The sequence below is a fragment of the Diplotaxodon limnothrissa genome, linkage group LG8 (genome assembly GCF_057381915.1).
Source record: "Diplotaxodon limnothrissa isolate DT_005_m linkage group LG8, D_limnothrissa_male_GT1.1, whole genome shotgun sequence".
In the NCBI taxonomy this organism is placed as follows: domain Eukaryota; kingdom Metazoa; phylum Chordata; class Actinopteri; order Cichliformes; family Cichlidae; genus Diplotaxodon; species Diplotaxodon limnothrissa.
This window is the reverse complement of record NC_140603.1, coordinates 11,897,606-11,922,307: the sequence shown is the minus strand read 5'-3', so window position 1 is coordinate 11,922,307 and position 24,702 is coordinate 11,897,606. Positions and strand designations below refer to the sequence as shown.

General features: G+C 39.8%; 1 protein-coding gene across 1 annotated transcript; it reads left to right on the top strand.

Annotated features, from left to right (window-relative positions):
* Positions 1 to 1,959: 1,959 nt before the first annotated feature.
* LOC146626375 (heparan sulfate glucosamine 3-O-sulfotransferase 6) lies at positions 1,960 to 23,231 on the top strand. The gene is made up of 2 exons (XM_085361267.1): positions 1,960 to 2,776; positions 21,655 to 23,231. The coding sequence occupies exons 1-2, from the start codon at positions 2,304 to 2,306 to the stop codon at positions 22,295 to 22,297; spliced, it is 1,116 nt and encodes a 371-aa protein (XP_085217393.1). The 5' UTR covers positions 1,960 to 2,303; the 3' UTR covers positions 22,298 to 23,231.
* The last annotated feature ends 1,471 nt before the right edge of the window (positions 23,232 to 24,702 follow it).

The following is a 24,702-nucleotide window of genomic DNA, read 5'->3' as shown; positions in this document are numbered from 1 at the left end:
CAGGCCAAATCAGCAGATGAAACTTTTAAAACTGGAGCTGTGTTGCTGTTGAGTGTCTTGTTTTTTTGTTGTTGTTTTAGTCTCTCTGTTTGAGTCTTATGTGATGAATCTTTCCCTGTGAAATCCTTCCTGCATACTCATCAGTTTGCGGTGCATAAATAAACACTTTCAATCCTCGATTCCTTGATTTTGGAGTACACCGGACACTAAAAAATCTCATTTTAACACTGGTGTGTCGCTCGTGTTTCTCATTACTCTCCAGATTACAAGCCTTTAATTTAACGTAATGTCATGTTGGGCAGTTATTCATAGATTTCATACTGACTTGTAGAAAAAAGGCCATAGAAGTGCTTGGAATTGCCCTTACGTGCTCTGAAGCAGGCAGATTGTAACATCTACCCCAGATAGTGGACACTTTTCAGCCTAATCTGAGCTACTTTTGGCACTTAGAGCTCCATTAGATCACTGACATATGTTTTAGGGGCCAGATGTGCCCCAAACGTCACAACATACCTGACATCTGGTCCATATAAGGATGACTTCGAGGCAGCCAGACTCAGACCCAGAGTCAGCAAAGGTCCACAGAGGCCGATAAGAGAACTGCAGATGTGGATTATTCCTCTCCGAACCTGCTCCTTTTTTCAGTTTATATTAGTTGGCATAAATGACAATCCGTCGGCGCTCAGTGTTCAAACCCAGAGAATGATTTGTTTGAAACAGCTGTAATAACATATGAGAACTTGTTAGTTATATCCAGCAGTACAATGCATTGCTTTAAAAGGCACAGACATCATAAGTGTGCCAATAAAGTTACCAGCGTTCTAACTGCTTAATGCTGGAATACCTTTGGGATCATACAAACAAACACACACACACAAACATAGTAACCATAGTATATCCTTTAGTGTGTTTAGCAGGTTTTGAAGCCACTTCAGCTGTAGCCGTGATGAGTGTCAGCCAGCATCCTCAGGTTACAGAGGTCAAGCCGGGACTCTTGGGTGTTTTTTCAGTGTAGCGGTACACCTCATGAATATCACTGGGAGGAAGGGAAGAAGCGATGTGGACTTTTTATCTGTCTGTGTCACTCCTGAAAATATCATCTGCATCCTGGGGCTTTCTTGGCAAGATTCAAGAACAAATGAGTAGACGTCTCGGGGAGATGAATGCCTAATCCTAAACCTGCACCAACATGTACAACAACAAAAAGAAATAAAAAGAAGAGCTGCTATACGTGACTTTTTTATATTTCCAAGTTTGTTTGTTTTTTCTAGCATTTGTCTGTAGGAGAAAGTAAATAAAGGGACAGACTGGTGGTGGTCTCAATTATCTCATGTTTACCGGTATGGTCTCACATATACACACACACACCCACTCACAAGGAGAAAAGAAACAGAGAAATTGATGACACCTGTTTGTTACAGTTAGCCAGGGGTGACAAGGTTAAATGTGTGTGTGTGTGTCATGGCTGGCACGACTGGTGTGTGTGGTCCGGCAGCCCAACTATAGTAGGCAGCAGGTGGCCGCTAGTTGGCCATACAGAGCTGCTCAAAGCGACCGGTTACCTGGAGCTCAGTGCGTGGTTTTCCTGTATGCGGAGAGTTCAGCAGTGGATGTGGTGACTTAAAGGGGAAATGAAGGGAAATTGCTTTCAAAAAACTAATATCCCCTCTTCATCATTTCCCAGACGTTTTCTCCTCTCCCGGTGCATTAAATACAATTAAACTAACTACCATATTTCTCTAAAATTGCTTTCAAAATAACGCGATATGAGCGTTTTCTCCTCTCTGTCACTTCGGAGAGAAGAGGGGACGCGCCGTGCCCGCGTAATTATTTTTCGCTGTATTTTCAGCGTGGCACGAGCTGAGGATTGGAAGGGGGCGTACGCTTGATAAACAGGGCGTGGATTTGGCTGTCACACGGAAAGGATCGCTGAGGGTTTCCTACACAGCCGCTGCCAGGGAGCCGCAGGGGCGCACAGAAGACACGGAGAGCTGTGCGGCAGATTCAACCTGCTGAATCTGCGTTTTTATTTTGTGGATTTTTGCTCCAGTTGTTAAAGAAACTTTGTTTTGTTTGTTTGTTTTGTTTTGATGACGGCAGGATTCAGGGACAGTCACGGGGGCTGAGAGGGATAATAAGGAACATGTGGAGCTTTTGGATGCGCGGTGGACAAGTTTTGCGCCACTTGGACATGTGGCACAAAACAGGCGCTTTTTAAGCTGCTGTCACTTTGACTTTAGTATCCAACCCCCCTGATATGGCATGTTTCCTGCGTCGTGTCCCCGTGCTCAGGATTGCGACCCATGGGATGTAGTAAATGGAGAGCTGCGTTCAACTTTGGACACCTGAAGGTGCACTCCAAGCTGCCTGTCTTCTTTACCATGATTATTCTCTTCATTTACCTCTTTTACTGCCTCAACGGTTACTGCGAATCCCTGCCAAGACCCGTGTATGACCAGCGAAGTAATCTCCAAACCAAAATTATCTTTAAAGATGGGCAAGAAACGGAGCACCTCGGCGCGTATAACGCGTCTCCGGTCTCGTTTGTCCGCGAACAGCTGTCGGACTTGACGAACAGTGATCCCCCGTCCAACAATATTTCTATAGCCAATAATTTTGGCAGCAAAAAATTCCCTCAGGCCATCATCATCGGGGTGAAGAAAGGTGGCACTCGGGCTCTCCTGGAGTTTTTGCGCATCCATCCAGACGTGCGAGCTGTGGGCGCTGAGCCGCACTTCTTCGATCGCTTCTACGAGAAGGGACTGGAATGGTACAGGTAAAGGCGTGTTTATTTTGTTTTCCTTTTTATTTTATTTTATTTTTTATTGAAGGACTTATGAAATCTTTCATAAAAATCACGAGTTTCGTTCCAGCAGTCCTCAAACAGCAAAATGGGCAAACGGATACTGACCTTAAAAGACTCAAGAAGTCTTTCTGTTTGTGGTGACTTCAAACTTCCGGAATATAAGTTTAAAAACACGCTTTCTCTTTCTTTACGTAAATGTGAATACCCCATTTATCCTTCGTTAATAATGTTGGTTCACGGACACATTTCCCCCACGAATTCGCATTTTAAAAACGCAAACATGTATTTTATGAAATATTCAGCTTCATAAAAGACATTTAAATACGACAGTGGTGTATTCATAACAGGTCATGTGCGGGAATTAAAAATCGAGCCCCTCTGTACGGGCCTGTACTATCAGTGCTCCCCTCCGGATTATATTGGATTGCTCTGTCATGGAAACTTGAACCAGATATGGCTTTTATCTTCAGTAGCTGCGGTTTTAATTTAGCTTGTCAGAGCAGTTTGATGTGGCAGACGCCTGATTAGGCAGATGTTAAATCAAAAGAAGAAGAAGGGGGGAAAAAATTGTTCCTTTGGAATCTGTTTTGCCTTCAATCAGCAAAGAAATAAACATCAATAACTGGTTCAGTGGGAGGATTTTAAATTTTATACATATATATATATATATATATATATATATATATATATATATATATATATATATATATATATATATATATATATATATATATGTGTGTGTGTGTGTGTGTGTGTGTTCAGGCTGAGGCCACATTTGAAATAAAGGTGATATATCCCAAGGGGGACTCACATACTGAAAATATGTGTTTGTGTCTCTTGTGTCTCTTCCTTGTTGCACTAAATATTGAAATAGGACTGCCTGGCACATGATGTAACAATAACACAACAAATTCAACACACTCCCTCCTTATTAGTGCAAATAAAGTCTCTTTTAGTCCAGGCTGTAGTGAAAGAGGAGAGCTGAGGAGAGCTGAGCTCTTCTAACCTATTTCCTCACCTTTTCTCTCTTCATTAATATCTCTCAGCACCAATAAGATGCTCTGCTGATAGCTTGCAAGGATGGCAGCGTATTCAGTCCCCTGCCAATAAATTGCTGTTTATTGAGCTGACACACCGCCTGGCTAAGTGTCCATGCTGGTCCCCTGAGAGCCTTCGTCACTATCAGCCCCTGATCACACAGAGAGAGGGTGGGTTATTGTGGATGCTGGTGGTGTCGTTGATCTGATGGTGGCCCAGATTTCAAAGGACATATTTCTTTCGGTACAAGTTGCTCTTTCTACTGAATCAATGAAGCAGTTTTTTTTAATGATAGCACGCTCCAGAGAAAAATGTTAACATTTATCTTTTTTACTGTCTTTTAACAACATAGATGGACGTTACAGATCACCTCAAATTTGCAGAAGACAGAAAAAATCAAGAGTTAGTGTGCGGAGGAGGAAAGATGAGAGCCATTACAGAGGATCGGCAGAGTAAATGACAGTTTGATGAAGAGATGTGGAAAGGGTAGAGGTGAATGTGGAGGGGTGGCAGGTGTTGTCAATACACGACAGGTAATCAGCTGTTCGCTGGAAGGGTGCAATAACTGCTGAGTGACATCAGAGATCAAAGTATGCATGCACAAGTGTAGGCTGGCGTTTTTACCACTTAACAGTGGTACTGAATGCGGAAGAGGCTGGGGATTTCCTGCTAAATGCACGGTGCATGCATGATAACAAAGAGAAAGATGAACGATGGGGGAAGTTTTGTATGTGGGAAATGCTTCTCGGGGCAGTTTCAGTTTAAGATGTGAAGATAGGTTTATCATCAGTGATGCTGAACTTTGGGACGATTAAAGTACAGCACAGAAGTGGACTAGTTCAATCCCATAAAACCTTTAATTGGACAATAAAAATTCCAGCGCACACCAGAGTAAGGGACACTTTTATCGGCAGAGTGCAATAAAAATCTAGAAGTGAGTGAGCTGCGCTTTTATTGCAGTTTTATCTAAACAGATTTGCTCTCCATGCCAACAGGTGTGTCTTTGAATTGTCAGGTGCTGGTCCAGCAGATTCACATACACCCAAAACTAAATAAAAAAAGCACGTTAAATGGTTAGGTGGCAAAAGGTGGTATCTGTAAATTTAAATACCAGCTGTGATCCTATCTTACAAATCTAGATTACGAACAGAGAACAGATAAAGAGAGAGCTGACAGAGTAATAAGTATGTCTGAGAATCACAAACACAGACAGGGGATCACTGTGAATAGAGTCAGCAATAGATGGGTAATACAAAAAATGCAAAATTAACTGTTAAAGAAACAAACTGGAATTTTTAGCTCATTAACAGTGGAACACTGTTTATGTTATTTTCAGTTAATATGTATATTTACTTAGTAATCAATTATTTAATCATCTTATTTTTCCTAGAATCCAAAAGTTGGGCTTGAAATTAATTGTTTTATTCACCCGTCCTCCGTAATCTCTAAATTATAATTAAATGCAGATTTCAGTTCAGTTTTTTCTATTTATTTTAAATCAATTAATTAATTGCTAAAGTGATAAAGATACACAGTAACCTTGATGAAAACCTCAAGCTTGCATTTTGATTTAAAGGTGAAGGTGAAACCTTTTTTGTTTGTTTTTTAATATCTTTTCCCTCTCACATGTTACCAAAGCCATGAGATAAGTGAGGTGCAAAACTAGACTAATCAGGTGGATTAGTGCTGCCGTTACAGCTATGCTGTGTTTGCTGACTATCTTCTAAAAAATCTTCTTTCTTTAGTGTTACTGGCTGCAGTCTGTTTGCTAAGAACCTATTTTTAAATGCACATTGCTGCGTAAGAGATGTAAAAAAAAAAGAAAGAAAGAAAAGAAAATGTAAATGTCACGATTTGTAAGCCATTTGCCGGTGTCAGTGATGACAAAGCAAGACCTAACAGGATTAAATGTGGAGAGATCAGTGACCTTTACATGTTCTTTATACTTTCTGTTGATAGGAAAGTGACCTTACCCCTGTTCTTTTTAACACAGATGTGATGTAAAACATCTCTGTGTTTTTTGTCTCTCTTTTCTTTTCTCCTTTGAAGATATAATGAAATGTGTGTTTTTGCTCCATCCTAATCCGCTGACAGCTCTTGTCAACACTGCGCGAATTGGACCGGTGTAATGACAGGTCAGGCATTAACGTGGACAGCTCAGGGACATATGAAGGGGCTGAGATGAATTAGGCTCCTAGCTGCAGTTAAACAAGGCCTTATCGAGCATTAGTCAACACCCCTCCCATCCAGCCACCGCCTCGCCACGTAGCACTCATCCTTGATGAGAACTGCAGTCATCCTACACCTGAGTGCAACAGGGGACACTTATTGTGCCCAAGGGCTATGTAGTCCTCTGGCTTACAGACAATCACTGACTTATGTATCTACTTTTTTATTTTATGTGAGACAGATAGATGATCAAAGGAAGTGGAAGTAGTCCAGTGACTCCAAACAAGGCTTAGATCATACATTACTTAGAACTGGAGGGAGTACATGTTATACCATAGAGTTACTCAAGTATTGGGGGGGAGGGTGGGTGAAAAAGATTGTGGTTTAAACACATTGTAGAAATAATAAATAAGTAGAATCACATATAATAAATGCTACATAATGCATCAGAACTTTGTGGGATTAATGCCTCTGAATAAAGGATGATTGGTAATGCTAAGCTAAGTAGCTAAAAGTAATATTAGTAAAATTAATATTAGGTTGAAAAATTATTTTTAATTTATTTACACAACATCACGCAAAGTTGGATACAGGTTAGCTAAGTAGCAAAAAGGCTAGATAACTAATGGATAAATTATTGTAACTATTATATCCAGGTAAAAAAATAAATAAATCGTTAAAATGATAAAATACAAGAAAAAAAATACATAACATCTGATACAAGTTTATTGGTACTAGAAATAAGTAAATAACTGAAATAAGTAAATAAACAATATCTAAAGTTTTTGGATAAACAGATGGAATGACTAACGCATCTAAAGGTTTTTGCTAATGGTTGAAAAAGTGAGCCTAAGTCAAACTAACAAAATAAATAGCTAAGCTAAACCTTCTGCCAGTCCAGGTGGTAGTAGTGCAAAAAAGTATTGTCAAATGATTTTATTTTATATTTTAAGGATATATCTTCCCAAATGTAAAAACTATTAAAAACTATGTTATGCAGAAGTACTGAGATCACTTAGCTTCTTTAGTTTTTTTGTGCAACTACACACAACTTTATCGTAGACATAATAGCCTTCTGAAAATATTATCTACAGCATAGGTGTCAAACTCTGGCCCGCGGGCCAAATTTGGCCTGCAGACTAATTACATTTGGCCCGCGAAGCCATACCAAATTACTATTAGAGCTGGCCTACTGGTATTATACAGCTAATGTATATATTGTTTAGTATTAAGTTTTGCTTGTTCCATATTCAGTTTTTCAGCAAAACGTGTTTGAGTCCATAAGAAAAGATTCATTCTTATATCTGGAGGAATAAATATATTACAATAAATATTAACGTTAGCCTGCGACTTTGTTCCAGTTTTGAATTTTGGCCCACTGTGTATTTGAGTTTGACACCCCTGATCTACAGCATAGGTACTTTAATAATGTAACCATTTATTGACATCAGCACATTTTCCCTGTATGCTACATTATAGTCTGTATAAAAAGTACATTTACTGTAGTATCTGGAGCTTATCTTATTAGCCATTATTAGCTATTTGCTAATTTGCCAACTGGTTTTTATAACAGCTGTTAAATTACATTTTAATAAGTAAGGAAACGACTAGAGAAACACCCTTCAGCCATGTTTTGAGCATTGACGTTGTACAGTTTGTCCACCAGAGGGCACTTTTCAAATTCCTTGATGGCTATTGTGTTTAGAACGCCCTAAACAACAACTAGCTGCTCTTAGCAGAGCTGGACAGAGCATAGCAGTAGTAAATAAATATTTACATATACCAAACTTTGGGAAATCTTTTTATATTTGACGTTTCAAAGGAAATATTAACAGATATATCAGAATATCAAATACTTAAATTGCCAAATATCTGCAATTTATCTGTCTCAAAAATGCCAAATTTGTCGCACTCTTCTAATATTTTCTTTTCCCTCCTTCCTTTGATTTTCCTGCTTTTCTGCCTTTTCCATAATTCCAAATCTAATCTATTTTTGTAATAAAAAAATATGACTAATTAAGTGTAATTACAGCCCAAGTACCTAGTGATTCAAATATATCAATTTGAAACAGAACCGTAGCATATGAAGCCAACAAAATCATCTGAAATTGTGCTGGAAAGTATCACTTAGTATTCTCTGACAGAGCTCTTCATTTCAAAGTGTCTTTGAGCTCAGAGAGCCACGGCCCTGTCTTCAGCTGGTAACCAAGTAAAACACATGGACATCCTTAAAGGAAGCATTTGGCAAATTGTTTCAGAAAAAATGCTTATATGTGGAAAAGCCTTGGCTGTACCATCTACTGGAAACGATTCTGTGGCTTTGTGGTGGGGAATGGGGGTTCAGACAGCCATGGTGTGCAATGAGTGAGTGTGAGCATGTGTGTGAGCTTGGATCCATTCACACTGCTTCAGCTGTATACCTGATCTCCATCCACTTTCTTCTTCTTCTTCTTCTTCTCCCCACCATTTCTTGACGCTATAAATATCTCGCAGATATAAATGTCATTTCCCCATATTGATCACCTAAAATACGTTCTTCCTATCGATTTCCTCCTCTCTGCCTTTATCACGCTGTTGCAGCAGAAATGAATTAACTTCTGAATATTCCATCTTGTTGACAAGAAGCCCGTACTCCCATCCGCAGCTGACATTTATGCCCCACAGTCTGAGTGTTGATGGAGTGGATTTATTGGCTTGTTCAGGTCACTCAAACTGTGTAATGTAAAGCCACTGGACACGCTCTCACTCCTTTTAGAGCCTCGTTCTCTTTATGCCTCCTCACAGTCACTACTTTTCTTTCTCTTTCCTTATCGACTCATTTCGTTTTCTTGTCGTAAAACCAAGGGAGCGTGTTGTATAATTCAGCTGAGGGTTAGATGCGCCACCTAGACAGTAATGTCCAGGTTGTATTTCCTGTTAGGGCACGCTACCAATCACATGGGATTCTCTGGTTGAATTTCTCAGTACTCACATTCTTGGAAGCTGCGTGTTACGGAGTGTTTTTTTAGAGTAAACAAGGACTGGGAGGGAAAGAGACACTTTCAATAAAGAATTCAGAAAAATAGGAAATGCAAAGAAAGAAAGGCAGCTTTCCTTGGAAGACAGGGTTCAGTGCTTTGGATGTTTGAAGCTGTATCACTACAAGAATAAACAAGTGGGTTCAAACCATTAACATTAGTAGCATCATCCAACATGTCTGTCAGAACTGACACACATGAGATTATTTACCTATATATAGAGAGATGTTATTATCAGAACGAGTACAAAATTCAGCTGGAAAAGCTTAAGCGCTGTAATTAAATGTGACTCAATCAAACTAGACTTGTTCTGGAGGAGGTATGGATTTTTACTTGGTCAAAAAAAGGCCTGATGTAGCCCTGTCATCAGTTTTTTGACAGCTCGTCACTGTTCGACCTTTCCCCCCGCCAGCACGCCATTTTCATCCAGTCAAATTTAATAGAAACAGATGACTGGTGAGAGATGAACAATGAAAGGATCACTGGGGAAAGTATGAAACTTACCACATTTCAATCACAGTTACAGAAAGAGAAAGTTTGTGTTGTTCATCGCTCAGACTGGTTTTTAATTCTTCTGTTTGGGGTTTTAATTCCAAACTGCTGTGCTGAGTATGGGCATTTTTAGTAAGACTCAAAGAAGAGGGGGCGTCGCTCTTGTTCTTCAGTCGCAGACTCATTGAAATCAGCCTCTCCTCGTTAAACAGACAGAGCAGACGAGGCAGCAGGAGACCTGTGAGATCAGGATGACTGATGAGCTGCCACAGACGACAAAATAATAATCCTATTTCTACCTCCTTCACCTTCTTTTCATCACATCATTTGCCTTCATTTCCACCAAACCTCTTGCTTTATTTTTCCCCCCTTTACACTGTTATTAGTCTTTTTATATTAAATGAGCGTGCATGAGGAAAGATTGGGGGGGGGGGGGGGGGGGGGGTTTAAAAATAGTGCAAGATCTGCAGACGTAGCTTACTCATAAATGAAAAAGAGGAAATGAAAGAGGTGTGAGGAGAGAAACAAAACTAACGAGTCAATAACTATATAATAATGGTAACACTTCATATTGTGCATATGAATACACACACACACACACACACACACACATATATATATATATACTTATAAATTAGATGTAGGCTTTTACTTTTAAAAGGTTTTTACATTACATTTTTTAAAAATATACATGTTACAGTAACAATACAGCACACATTTTTATTTATTTCACTTAAATAAGCACCTATTATACTTATATGCTCCACTCACTCATAGGCCAGCAGCTACCCACTGCACTCATGGTGTCACAGCTTTGCTAATCTAACGTGAATGTTGATGACCGCTGCACGAACAAAAGGAGGGTAAACATACAAGACAAACAGCTTATTATTGCTTATTTGAGACCTTTATTTGATCATGTCGACCACACCTCTGGCCATTATGTTGTCTACTGTTTTTTAACAACCCCAGTTTACATTGGTGGACATTACTTTAAATATACCAGAGTTAGTCATAGGCTCATTTTGATCTGTAGCGCTTGGCCATATTTACTCATATTTGAGGAACTATGGTAAGCAAATTTGAAGCTGTGTACAGTTCTGGGATATAAGTACTGTTTTATATCCCTTTAAAATGAATATTTTTAACTCCAGTACATCGTCCATGTTAATGATGCAACACTGATATTCATTTAACCGTGATTAATAAATCTTTTTTTTTTTTCAATTTAACATTATGTTAAAAATTCGGTACTTTTTCTAACCACAAACTGGTGAATTATGTCTTCAACTTAATTTAATGTTTATATATTCATATTTGTTATTATATTTTTAATTTTATATATTTTCAATTATATATTTTTTTGTATTTATTTTAATTTATTTTCATTATTTTAATAATTTTTTTTAAATTATTTTTTTATTTTATACGTTTACGTTTAACAACCCTAATGTATAGTAATAGTTAGTAAAACAGTTTGAATTCCAAAATGTTCAAAATGCTTGTTGTAAAAAACAACAGAAAAATATTTAAAATGTCTTTATATTCTTTTATACATTCGCCATCTTCTGGGGATTTTTAGTCAGCTCCACAATCTATAAAAGCTCAGACATTTAAGTCTCCTTTTAATTCTGCTTCCTCTACGATGTTTCCTGCTTTTCATTCATAGTTAATATTAATCCACAAATCCACACCAAATTTGCCACAAATGCTCTCACTGGAGAGGCAGGTAATTATTGACGGTTTGTGTATTTGTGTGTGGCTGCTGACCTCTCATTGGTGTCCATCTCTGTTTAATGTCTGACTGCCTGACGGGCTTGGGGGTGGGTGGGTCGTGAGAACCTGCAGCCACAGAAAAACACACTTTTCTTTGTCTGCTACAAAACCTTCCTAGAAAACTCCCCTAAACTGGAACTAACCAACTTAGAATAACTGGTTGATTGTTAGTGATGTCTGTGTGGGTTTTGAGAGGAAATTAGGTTAATTATGCCTGAAACTCTGGCAGAGAGAGCTACAGCTGAATTTGAGGACAAGCAAAACATCAAACAAGACACGGTGATGGGTGGAAATCTGGAAACCAACACCAGCTCCTGCTTCATGTTCATCCAAAAGCCTTCTGTGTCCTGAATGTTTGATGTCTGGACAAATGTAGCCAAAGCTTGCAAAGAGCCTGATAGATGCTACTAATGGCAGACCGCTGCAAGGATGGTTTCCAGTTGTAAAAGCCCAGTCTCTGCCAGCAGTAATTTCCGTTTTTCAGCTTAAGACAGTGCTAACAATGAGCTGAGAAACCACAGGGATGAAGGCTGCAACTGCTCGGAAGTGGGTTTCCACGATCGTACAGTATCGAGTGTTCTTATTGGTCGGGACCTGGGGAGTTGCCAGGCAAGCAAAAGTCCATATTGAGTCAATTATAGCGTTGCTGAGGTGTGTTTGTCCCACATGTGTATGTACTCATTTAGAGGAGCTGTTTAATTAGTGGAAGCGTGTGTTCCCTGGTTCTAGTGCACGGTCAAAGGGAAGGGTAAACATTACAGCATGTACCTCTTTGCACATGTTTAATATTTAACTGGACTAACTGGGCCGAGGGCAAACTAACAGCAAGTCAAAAGGCAATAAACAGCAATTTATCTGTTTGCTATAATGGGTCATATTTGTGGTATAAAATTATAATTACTGTTATTATAGATTTGTCAAGCTGTAAAAATGATATACATTTTGCCGTATGGTTTTAATATATTTATATCAAATTTTTTCATTATTTTTATAGTGAACATAGTGACTAGAAATGCTCATATTCATTATTATGTCCAAAACAGGCTTATACATGAACTGTAGACGTGCACTGTTTGATTGAATTATTGTCATTCAGTCAATAGGCCAAACAGTGCACATCAGTCAAGAGCAAATAATAATATAAATATATATACGTAGTATAGATAACATAGTAATAACATAATTATAACTGCTTTTTTTTGGTTGTTGTTTTATTTTGTAATTTGTGGTCTTTTTTGTACATTAGTGATTTCTACTTCCTGTCTTTGACTTCCCTATATTGTGATTTTTTTGTCCCACCTTCAGTTGCATTAGTATCACCTGTGTTTAATGTACCACACCTGTTCCCGCCTCCCACTTGCTCGCTCATCTGGTTCTCATTACACTCAAATTTTCCAGCAGTTTCTTTTTTTCCCCTCTTGTAGCGTTCTTCTTTTGTTTTTTTCTCATGTTTCTACACAATTTGGTTCGCTCTTGCTCTTGAGTCGTGTGTTTGTGTCCTCTTCCTCTGGATATTCTTTGATAAAGTACCAAACATTCTCATATGAGTAAGTGGTGTTAGGGCAGTTCATTGAGTATTTGCTTAATCCAAAGAAACTTCTCTCATGCTCACATGCATTCCCAAGTGTTGACATCTTACTGCCAGCCTAATTATACAACTGCAGCGTCCTGTGATGTCGGTGAGATCGTGACATTGTGACATCACCGGGGTTACATTTGAGAAGGGAGGAAATGGAAGAGTCCCTCGCTTTCTCCACCCACTCTATCTGGCCGTATTCATCCTGCATTCGGGAGATGGGGAAAGGCAGGGCGGGGCCCCTTAAAGGCCCCCTGGCTAGCTGCTCGGAGATAAAGCCCCACAAGCGGGCCGCTGTGGGCCCCGGCAGGAGCACAACAGTAGATTTTCCCACTTGATAAGTCAAGCAGGGTGGGAGCAATCAGGGGAAGTGCCATGCACGTGCAAACACACACACAGTTATTTAAACTCACTTGTACGGGCACAAAAAAGTAGACTCACACGCCCAGACATTCATGAGGGTTTCCGTATTTAGTGCTTTCTGTCATTACGGGCTGTTCTGTTATCAGTAAGATCTTATCACCACATCCTTTCTTCCTGATCTTCATTCTGTCTTCTTTAAGAGATTTACGAGTGTAGTATTTTCCAAAATGTTAAGCTACTCCCCCAAAAATATAATGTGTTATAAAAAGGCAGAAGTTCAATATAAAACACATTCATTCAGTGCAGTCGGTTTCCACCGAATGCTACAGCTTAGTGGTTTTATTGAAATTCACACATAGGTTTGACAACAAAACCATGCCGAGCTTCCTCTTTCATTATCTGCTCAGATCTTTTTTCAGGGGAAACTCTGACTGCTCCTCGCTCGCTCGCTCACTCACCGCTCTCAGGCCTTGAGATGTGTCTATTAACTGTTACGCCTCTATTTTTCCCCTCAGCTAGACGCATTCTTCAGCTCTTTCCTACCGACCTACCCCAGTGATGCAAACCTCCTCGGTAAAAATACTCATCGCCACCCTGGTGCGTCAGCCAGACAGCAACCTTCAGAGCGTGTAATAGTCTGCCACACACACGCAAAAACACACACGTACACAACTGAAGGGAGCGTAACATGATCTGTGATGGATTTATGTCACACAGATATTGTGTAAGACTCTTGTGCCAACCTATAACATAGCACAGATGTCCAAGAAGCATTAAAAACACTGAATACGCGTCCAGTAAGCAGGCGTAAATTCTTATAGGTCCTAACAGAGACAGTAACTTTTGCATTGTAAGTGCTTTTTGACCACTTCTTACCAATACTTCATACTAAAGCTATTTTAACTTAGAAGCTCATTGTCTGATTACGGTCAGCCCGTCAATTAATTTTTAATGCTAGGAATTCTTACATACTGCTGGGAAGTATTAACAAAATGTAATATAAAATTAAATATCACTGCCTGGAATATTTTAAAGGTCTTACATTTTTAATGAACGCTGCGTAAACCCTGTAGGGTGTCGTCTTTGAATTAAAAAAAGCCTCTTGAATTGCATTTAGACACACAAGAATCCCACATTCAGTTTCCTTTTGTTATTATTATTATTGATCAAATCTATTTTTGGCAGCCAAAGAAGTAAAGGAGAAGATGTGCAAGATTTCTTGTATTTATACAAGGCACTGGGTACATTTAAATAAAGATAAGCAGCCAAAAACATCATCCAACTAACGCAATGGCCCGACTCCAACAGACACAAAGTGAAGCATTACTTTAGCTCCCCTTTTATTGAGTTGCTTACAGTCCCTGCTGACTTCTAATCAGCCCACAGAAACTTCTCAGCCCTGTATTTGCCGACAGTAATGACAACCCTCTCCCTCCACGCAGCAGCTTTTACAGATCTTTGAACACACGCAGGCTAACTGTATCCGTCTTCAGACGTCCCTCTGTAGTGGTTTGAGGATGTCAGTGTGTTTTAAAATCCCTTCACACATGTCAAATGCATTCATAACATTCTCACTTTGAAGGATACAGTAGAGGCCGAGGGGAAGCTTTGAAGTTGTTAAAAAAAAAAAGGGGGATCAGGAGTGGAAGAAAGGAGGTGAGGCGAGAAAAAATGTCGGAGATAGAGGAAGGAAACGCAACACATACGAGAGAGTCTGCTCGTGATGACATGTTGCATTACATGATCTCCGTGATCCCCGGTGGTCTCGCTCCGTGAAACGCAACCATCTGCCCCTGACCTTCGGGGTGGAAGAGTCCATTTCCGTGCAGCGCAGGCTGGTGGGGATTAAGAGGGTCCGGGGATCTGGCCTCAGGCCCGGCAGAGCCTGTATGGATCACAGCTTTCAGAGCTCCGAACCCTGGGACCAGAGGGAAACTTCCTAAACCAGAAACACTTCCCTCATCTCCGCCATGCGCACACACATCCAACACGCGCACACAAACTAAGAACTTCATTGCTCCCAGATGTGGGTCCATCCTGTGGAGGGCATGTTCAGATGGTTACAGTGTGCACATGTGTGCGCTGTGTTTATATATGTGTGTGTAAGGAGAAGACAGACAGAGCAAGATGGGTTGTGCACAAACAGAAATGGAAATGGCCGGGGAATGTGCTTACCACTGGAAAAGTGATAATAAGCATTCACAGTACCTTACCTTACCAAACCGCTTTTTTAAAAACAAATAAGGCGTTGAGGTTGCAAAAAGTGGTAGGAATGTGCATAATCTTTGCTGGGTATTAGAAAGAAAATAGATGTATCAATTTAATCTACAATTTAGTACATGGGATATTTTCCTTTTGCTTTTATAAAAGAAGATCAAACTCTGTAGTGTTAGCTACGAGAAGTCCCGCCTTATATTCCGTAATGATCAAACTGTAGAAAAACTTTATCCTCCATTCATCAAAATCCAAAATTATTCATTTTGTTCTGATTAATCGGGGTGGCTGAAAAATACTTTTTCAGATAATCTGTTTGTCAAGTAGCCCCTGCTTTTCTCTTGCCTTTGAGGGCAGCACAAACTACTAAACTGATGTGTGCTCATTTTCTGTTGATAAATAAAAGCCCACAAGTTTGCAGCCATTTAAACAGTCTCTAATAAACCTCAGCCCACCCACACAGACCACAAGCTAAACGTGTGTGCGAAAGAGAGAGTGTGTGTGTGCGAAAGAGACAGTGTGTGTGCCTGGATGCATTTGTATGCACAGATAAACGCACATCAGCATACTATCGGACCAAACCGCATTCCTGCTCCAGATGCTGATGGGAGAGGTGTGATGAAAACAAACATCAGGTTGCTAGGTCGCCCTAAACTCTCTCTGGCACCATTTCATACACACACACCAGTTGTGATCAGATAAAAAGAACAAACATTTTGATTTTCTTCTCATCTTCATGAGATAATGGGAGATTAGATGAGATGCCCCTGTTTTGTGCTTTCTCGCTGCTGCTTTTCTTCTCTCCATCTGTGGCTCTCGCCTTTTGTTTTTTTAGACTCACAATCGCTGATCTTCTTCTTCTTCTTCCTCTTCTTCTTCTCTCAGCTGTAATCCACCCTTACCGGCAGTCCCTTTCCTCCCCCCACCCTGTGTTCCATCACTGTGTGGCCTAAAAATGTAAACACGACGTCAATAGAAGCCCCTCTGTGCCTCAAACAGGTTACTGTGGCGTTCATTAGCCTGACTGAAATGAAACATCCATTTAGTGCTGCAGCACACTCACGAAATAGTTCAAACATGCTGGAAACTCAGAAAAATACAATTAAAAAAAGAGGGGGAGGGGGTATCGATGGTGTTAATATCAGTTTTTCCAGTGTCAGGCTGATTCCTGTGACAGTAATATTAATGGGCCAGAAAATATGATAATTAAAGGATGCGACTATTCTTTTTTCTCAGCTGGAAATACTCGCTGAATCGATCGCACATGTTTTTCCGATGGGATTTCAGGAATCATATTGGAAAAAGTGGGTGACACAGGTAGGCAAGGATGGATAAGGAGAAGTAAATTTACCAAAACAGCATCGTCTTCTTCCACTTCTTTCGGCTGCTCCCTTTATGGGTCATCTGCGTCCATCTCACTCTATCCCTAACATCCTCTCCTCTTTCACTACAGAGTTCTTCTTTTCCTCCTGCTCTTCAGCTCCACATTCAGCATCCTTTGCCCAGTATATCCACCATCCCTCCTCCTCCAGTCATTTCCTCAGAAGTAATTATTTCTAATCTGTCCCATCCTGGTCTTCTTCAACTTCTGTCTTTCTCTCAGTGCTCCTTTCTCCAAACTATCTCACTACCATGTTGTAAACCTTCCCTGTTGCTCCTGCTGCTATCCTTCTGTCACAAATCACCTACTTTTTGCTCTGTCCATTGCTTTGTGTGGATGAGTCCAAGTATTTAATTATTTTTTTTATTTTTATTTTTAATTATTTAATTATCCTCCGTCATTACTTGTACTCATTGGATCGTCACTGTTACACCTGTCTCTCTCTCATTCACATACATGTATTCTACAAAAACACTCTGAGCTTCTCAATACTTCCCCATCAACACTCTCAAAGCAAACATCACATCTGTAGTGCTCTCTCAGCATCTTCTTAACCTAGCTTCAACAACTTTTGCCCATACTGTATGTGAGAGTGCAGTTTCCTCTGAAAGGCAGAGCTCTTAAACTTTCCTGGGATACAAACGAGGTCTTCAGCTTCTTTTTTTCTGGGACTCAGATCCATAAAAACTATATTGCCACTTATATCATGTGGTCACCAGAAATAAACTCGCGACCGACATGCTTAGAAACGTCTGAGCTATAGGTTGTAGCTTACACTACGCCCTAATGGAGAGAGGACTCATGGGAACAGCATCGTTTTTTTTCCTTTAGGTATTTGTTGTACATTTCACAATTTTGTTTTGCCTCAGCCCCCATAATCCGAGTCAGACATTTCTTATGAATGCCATAAGTTGTGTATTTGGTGTTAGTGAAATTCCAAACAGCACAAATTCTATTCAAAGCAAAAAATAAAGAACTGCCAGGTAATATTCAGAGTATGTTTTTTTTGAAAGAAGGAAGTTATAATTTAAGGGGTTTTTGTAACTTCAAAACAATGAAGGTACGTACTACAAGAAAAGGCTTTTGTGTTTCTGTTCAAGGAGTGAAACTATGGAACAAACTGAATATGGAATTAAAGCAATGTCCAAACATAAAACTGTTCAAAAAGAGTTATAAAAATATGATCTTCTCGATCTATAAAGAAAAGGAAAATATTTAAATTAAGTGAATGTCTCTATTTAAAAACAAACAAACAAAAAATTCATGATGTGATATTATAGTATATAGTATATCAGAAATCTGTTCACTATTTTTATTACAAATTATATCAGTAAGGAAGCTGACTAAATATTCACTGATAATTTATGGGACAGGGGTGGCATTAAATAAGTGTATACTTCTTCCCACTCCCTTTCAACATGTAAATTAATCAGAATGTTTTTTTGTATGTAATTTGTATAGTATATTTTTTTTTCTCTCATTTCTTTTCTAAATGTACTTGTATATTGTTCACATGTTGAAATAAATTACCAATCAATCAATCAATCAAACCCTCAGAGTTTCATGCCAGGGGACATGCCGGAGTTGGAGCCGAGTGTGTGTGTTGGATCAGAGAAAGAGGGAGAGAGAGAGAAATGGAGTCTCCATCACCACACACCAGAGCCCCAGTAAGCCCCTCACTTGCAGACCAACCACGAAGACTCCGACCCAACCGCCACCACATGCCTGCTGAGGAGGGAAGGGGGGAAGCATGGAAATTAGCTGAGGGATCTTTCACAGTTGCAACACTGGCATTCTTCTCCACTTGGATTTCTATAACACAAACTGCTGCCTGCGATTTGAATCTCCTTTGCAAACCAGTGCGTTTTGTTGTTTTTTTTAGGAGAGGGAAAATTGGCAGAATATTTTTCACAACGGAGGTTATTAGATTCCATTTTGGTGTTACGGTAGCATTTGAATGAAGTAAACGATACGAGACAAATAGGTTTTCCTTTCCCTCCCATTTCCCCCCGATTTATATACAATCTGTTCTGGCAGGTTATGGAGACTCTCAGTCAAACACAGGCTTCGGTCAGGGTTTGTTGAACTTTTTGAGGTATGTCCTCTCAGTCTGAGTCATCTAAGTAGGGGTAAAGATCAAGAGGAAGAGGGCAGCCCTTTTTTTTTTTTTTAAAGCCAAAGTGTGCCCAGAATACCCCAAGTACTGATAATAATAAGCAGGGAGCCAAAGGCAATAACAGGATTGGACCAGAAGACATGGTGAGCCCTATTATAGGATACCTTTGGGCTGTATGCAGTCCGCAAGTATAACTGCTGCAGTAGTATAATTGAAATGTAGAAATGCAGTTACACCACCACAGCCCAAATAGTCCATAAATTAAATAACAATCCCAGTTTATCGTTTGGATCTTATTTTTGTTAGTTATTACTTTGCTTGAGTTTGATAGCATGGATTGATCGATAAAATAAAAGGAATCTGTCCAAATCCAGCTCCCAGTAATTTGTGAAAGACTTGCGTCTGTTAGGCATATTGGTGCAAAGGTAATGAACCAAAAAGCCATTTGCACCAACACAAATTATTTTATTTTAGGCCACAAGGTGGTCATATCATGTCAGTTTTAACCCTGTAAATCCTGAAACATTAAATTTAGCCATAAATTTTACATTTTAAAATTTTTTTGTGTTTTTTGAACATTCTAAAAAAACTTAAAGCAAAAATTAATCAAATATTAATTTCTATATATTAGTTTTAATTTGTATCATATTTGCAACATCTTATGCAATTGATTTAGATTTTTTTAAAGTCAGAAATTCATGCATCAAATATGAGATACTTGGTGATGGAGGGTTAAAATGTTACTTTAAGCTTCCTGCAAAGACAAATATTAGACATTAAAGTTAGAGGATATAGTAAAGGTTATTTCACCAATGCCCCAAGCCTCATCAGTTGACTGGCCTGGGGTTAAAGTTACTTTTTCATTCGTACCTCATTCTACACAATCTACATTTGCAAAGTCAACTTTCTTTGACTGCGTTCAGGCGTGTTTGAGTTTTCTGTGCCACTGCCTGCTTGGAGGTGAGGTGGGCTCTGGCATGGTTCAGCTGTATTGGCATACACATGTTGTGTGATTGCTGATTGGGCCTAAATTACAACTAAAAATCAGCGTGACACTGTGCATGAGGACAGTGTGTTGCCGTGCCTAGACGCTGCCGAAATAAGTCACAAAGCAAGTCTAATCATAAGTTTTTGTTCTGCTGAAGCATCCTTCTTTAAAATAAACTGTCACGTCATAAAGATGTGGCAGCAATGGCGAGCAGGAGGTCAGTCCACTCGGGCGGGGATAATGGAAATAGAGAGCAAAGAGGAGTGGACTGAAATATGGGGAGCAAAAGAGACAAACTGAAGCATACTTCATAATGTACTTCAATGTCAAAGAGTGGGCACGGTGCAGAGTTACTGTGACTTTCATTTTGTTGCCTCTTGACAGTAACTTCTTCATCACATTGCATTTCATTCCAAGTCAGAGAAAAACAAACGCATGCCATTTCTACCCTCGGGTTAAACTGTGAGCCGACGTTTTAAATTTCACAGCGGTGCAAATTACTTTCAAATAATATTTCATATTACATATTTTGACTGGCTTTGACTATAAAGCCTAAATATGCATGAAACCAACAGCAGAGTCATATTGGAGCTTTTGTAGATTATCTAAACCCTTAAAGTGTGTGTTTGTCCAAATAACTTGACTATCTGACCATGTTCTTTCTAAGAGTCTTCCCACATTCCCGAATGTGAGCAATAGACCATTTTCTGGAAAAAAAACATTTAGCCATTGCAGAAAAGGCACACATGTAAATAATAAAAGATTAATGACAGTTGAATTCCATTTAGCAGCTTCAGTTTCGGGGCCCTGGTACCGGCGCGATACTCTTTCTGCTGTCCTGTCTCGGCTTGCTGAGAAAAGCCACAACAGAGCACCGTCAGTAATTAGTAACACCTGTGGTTTCCTAATGTGACAGGTCAAAGTGTCTGCTGTTGAAAAATGCCCGCTTGGCGAGTGAATGCAGTGTTTTTGATTAGCAAAGATGGCCAAACTGCAAATATAACATTTTACTCAAGTAGTAATCTAAACTAAATTTCTGGAGGAACTTCCTCGTGATTGCTGGAAGCTTTTGTAGTTAGCATGCAGCTGTTTTAGTCGACAGCAGCCGGTAGACCGACAGCTGGCAGTGTGTTTGCAATTCAAAGCAAGCAGTACGAGATAATGAAAGTTAGCTAGGTAACAGTTAGCTGCTATACTTTTGATTTCCAGGTGTCAGTGAGAGCAGTGCTGTAAGAAATGCTAGTGGTATTACAGCAGTGTGGCTATTACTTCAGGCCAGCCGGACATTCTCCCATCATCGAGGAACACAGGAGCAAGAGCAGCGGTTATGAGCTTGTTTAGAAGGAGGCCGCAGATGAGATGAGGAAATTACTTTTCTGAGGTTAGCATAGCCTCGCGGTTTTCCTACAGTAGCCGTTCAGTAGCTCCCTCCCAGACTAAACTCACATGGTCACTCCATCAGTGCCAGCAGCTAATGCCATGTTTATCTCTCTCTAATCACCGATTTATCCCTCTAATTACAAACCGAAATCAAAAAGCCTCGAAGGCAAGTGAGGCATCGTCAAAGGAATGTGCTGGAAATATTAAGGGAATGTATCATTTCTCTAATATGTACTCTTAATATGTGAGCTCTCAGTAACTACAGTGTAGTGGGGTTTTTTGGGGGGGCTTTTCGACTGTGTTAAATGGCTTTTTCTCTCTTTCTCTCTTTCATCCAGGAACCTGATGCCTCGTACTCTGGAAGGCCAGATAACCATGGAGAAAACGCCGAGCTACTTCATCACCAAAGAAGCTCCTCGGCGCGTCTTCTCCATGAGCCGCCACACCAGGCTTATCGTGGTGGTTCGGGACCCTGTGACGCGCGCTGTTTCCGATTACACGCAGACTCTGTCCAAATCTCCCGGGCTTCCATCCTTTCAGAACCTGGCTTTTCGTAACGCCACCACAGGCCTCATCGACACGTCTTGGAGCGCTGTACGCATCGGCATCTACGCCAAGCACCTAGAGAACTGGCTGCGCTACTTTCCAATGTCGCGCTTCCTGTTTGTCAGCGGCGAACGCCTTGTAACAGACCCGGCGGGTGAAATGGGTCGGGTCCAGGACTTCCTAGGGCTCAAGCGCGTGGTCACAGATAAGCACTTCTACTTCAACCAGACCAAAGGTTTCCCCTGCCTAAAGAAGCCTGAGGGGAGCAGCAGGCCTCGCTGCCTGGGGAAGTCAAAGGGGAGGCCCCATCCACAGATACCCTCTGAAGTCCTGCTCAGGCTCAGAGACTTCTACAGACCTTTTAATCTTAAATTTTACCAAATGACTGGCCACGACTTTGGCTGGGACCAAATGGCAACTCACCAAAGCTCTTAAAAACTGCCACCACTATTCACCAACAGTTAAACACAGGCAGGGATACTGTGTGTTCTTTGTCGCCAAAGGTTCTACTCTGTATAACTTGCCTTTTGTTTTTCATTTATTAAAGTATGATACCTGAATGCCAATGCACAAAGGAGCCTTCACCTGGCTTTATAACAACCATGCTAACAAAGTTTAGAAAACTTCAATTCTTTGAAGCACTTGAGCAAGCATTTTCGACAAAGTCTTGTGCAAATGGCTTGTTTTGTGCTCATACAGACAAGCAGAAGGCAAACTAAAGCATAATGCCTATTTACTTAAATCAGGATTTCAAGCACTTGACACCCCAAGTTAAGCTGCCATTGCTATCCAAAACACTGACAATGGGAGATGTTCACAAAGTTAAACCAAAAAGAAAAAGAGATTCGATGGGTGAACAAAGCCATGAGAAACCAAACGACAGTAACTGATACGCAATGGTGCAATCACAATAAATGCAAATGGTTTGAGACACAAGTTGATCATTCAGAAATAGTTACACTAAATCAACATAAATAACAGTTCAACTCTGGTTATATACACTTACAAAAAGTCTAAAGTTTGTTTTATGGACTATCATTTCATTTTTTTAAATACAAGATGTAGCAAAGATGATATATAGCTGGTTCTGATGAAAAAAGGTTAGAGAGGGAAACCAGCCATGGTCAACTACAAGCTGTAAATTTGCAGTTATTTATGTCATTAATGCAATGAGTGCATTGTTAAAGACTGGAGAGGAACATTTACAGCCAGTAAACCAGTGACTGTTTTTCCACTTTGTTTGATTAACACTTACCCTGTCACATGGTACAGTACTTACATGTAACTGTGTATTTCTAAAAGTCTAATTTATAAGGTGGCACAGTGTTGTTGAGATGTTTTCTCTGAAACTTTTGTATTTGAAATTCTGCTGGAAATTCTGACTAAATATTTTGTTCTGAAACAAGCATTTGGGTCATTTTTTGCAATTTATTTCTGAGAAGTATTCGGATCAAACTCTTTGTATTCATTCCAGACATGCCGAGTTTGCTGCTGCCAAGACTACAACATACATCTGCGGGGCAGATGATTTGCTGGTTCCTGGACAAGATGTACGAGACTCGTGATGACTAGAAAAGAACGCGTAATTAATCGGTGTTGTGTTATTGCAAGAGATGATGTAGGAATGACCCCATTCCTTTACATCATATGAAATTGTAAAGACTATTTGTTTAATATTTCATCCTGAAAGAAAAAGCAGCTTTAAAATGAGATTGGCACTTCAGCAGTCATGATCTCACACCACAGCTAGCCTCTGTTCCACATCCATCACAGCTACTGTAAAGTACTATGCAAAAAGTCTTGAGCTGCACCACGGAAATAGGTGCAGCTGTTTATTGAAATATATGAATACATAAATGGGAATATAGTATCCAGGCAGACATCTATCCATTTTGTTGTGCCTATTCAAACAAAAATAGATTATACAAGGCAAAAACAGTATGATCATCTTTATTCTTCAACACAGTTTGATCTCTCTTAGGCAATATTTTTTTGTCGTTTCTTAAAGTAGTGTTTAGGAATCGTTCTCCGGGCTTCTTGAAGGACATTTAAAGCTTTTCTTTAGATGTCGGCGGCCTTTTGTTTTGTTCTCCATCTAGATGATCCCACATTGCTGAAGTTCAAGCTCTGGTGAGGCCAATCTACGATAGTGTTTTTCTTTCCAGGCATGCTTTTACTGCACTGGCAGTTTTTTTTAGATCATTATCGTCATTATCATTACTTAATAATAAAAATGTTAGGGTTAGAGTGAAAAGGTAATGTCATGTCTAATTAGTGCGGTTTAAATGTGCTGGTAGGCTAAATTTGTTAAATTTCGAAAAAGCCTACTAATCAAGCCAGTTTTCAGTCTAAACTGTGCTCATCTTTAGTAACAGATATATGCGTGCAACTATGCAAAAGCTTCTCAAATCACATTTGAAAAAGGTTTGGTTTGATAGAAATAAGCAATCGTTTTGGAGATCAGAAAAGAGATCACATATGATGAAATATGATAATCACAGAGTCATCACCGTCGCCTTCTTTCGACTGCTCCCTTCAAGGGTCGCCACAGCAAATCATCTGCCTCCATCAAACCCTATCTCTACCATCCTACTCTGTCACATCAACCCTCTGCATTACTGTAGTTCTCCTCTTCTTTTCCTCCTACCCGGCAGCTCCATATTCAACATCCTTTGTCCAGTATAGCCAGTTTTCCTCCTCTGCACATGTTCAAACCATCTTACTGCTCAGCCTGAATTATCTCTCCTAGATAAATTGAATTCTAATCCTGTCCAATGATCATTTCCAATTAAAATCTTATTGACTTTTCAGCTCGGCCACCTTCAGCTCAGCCAATCCCC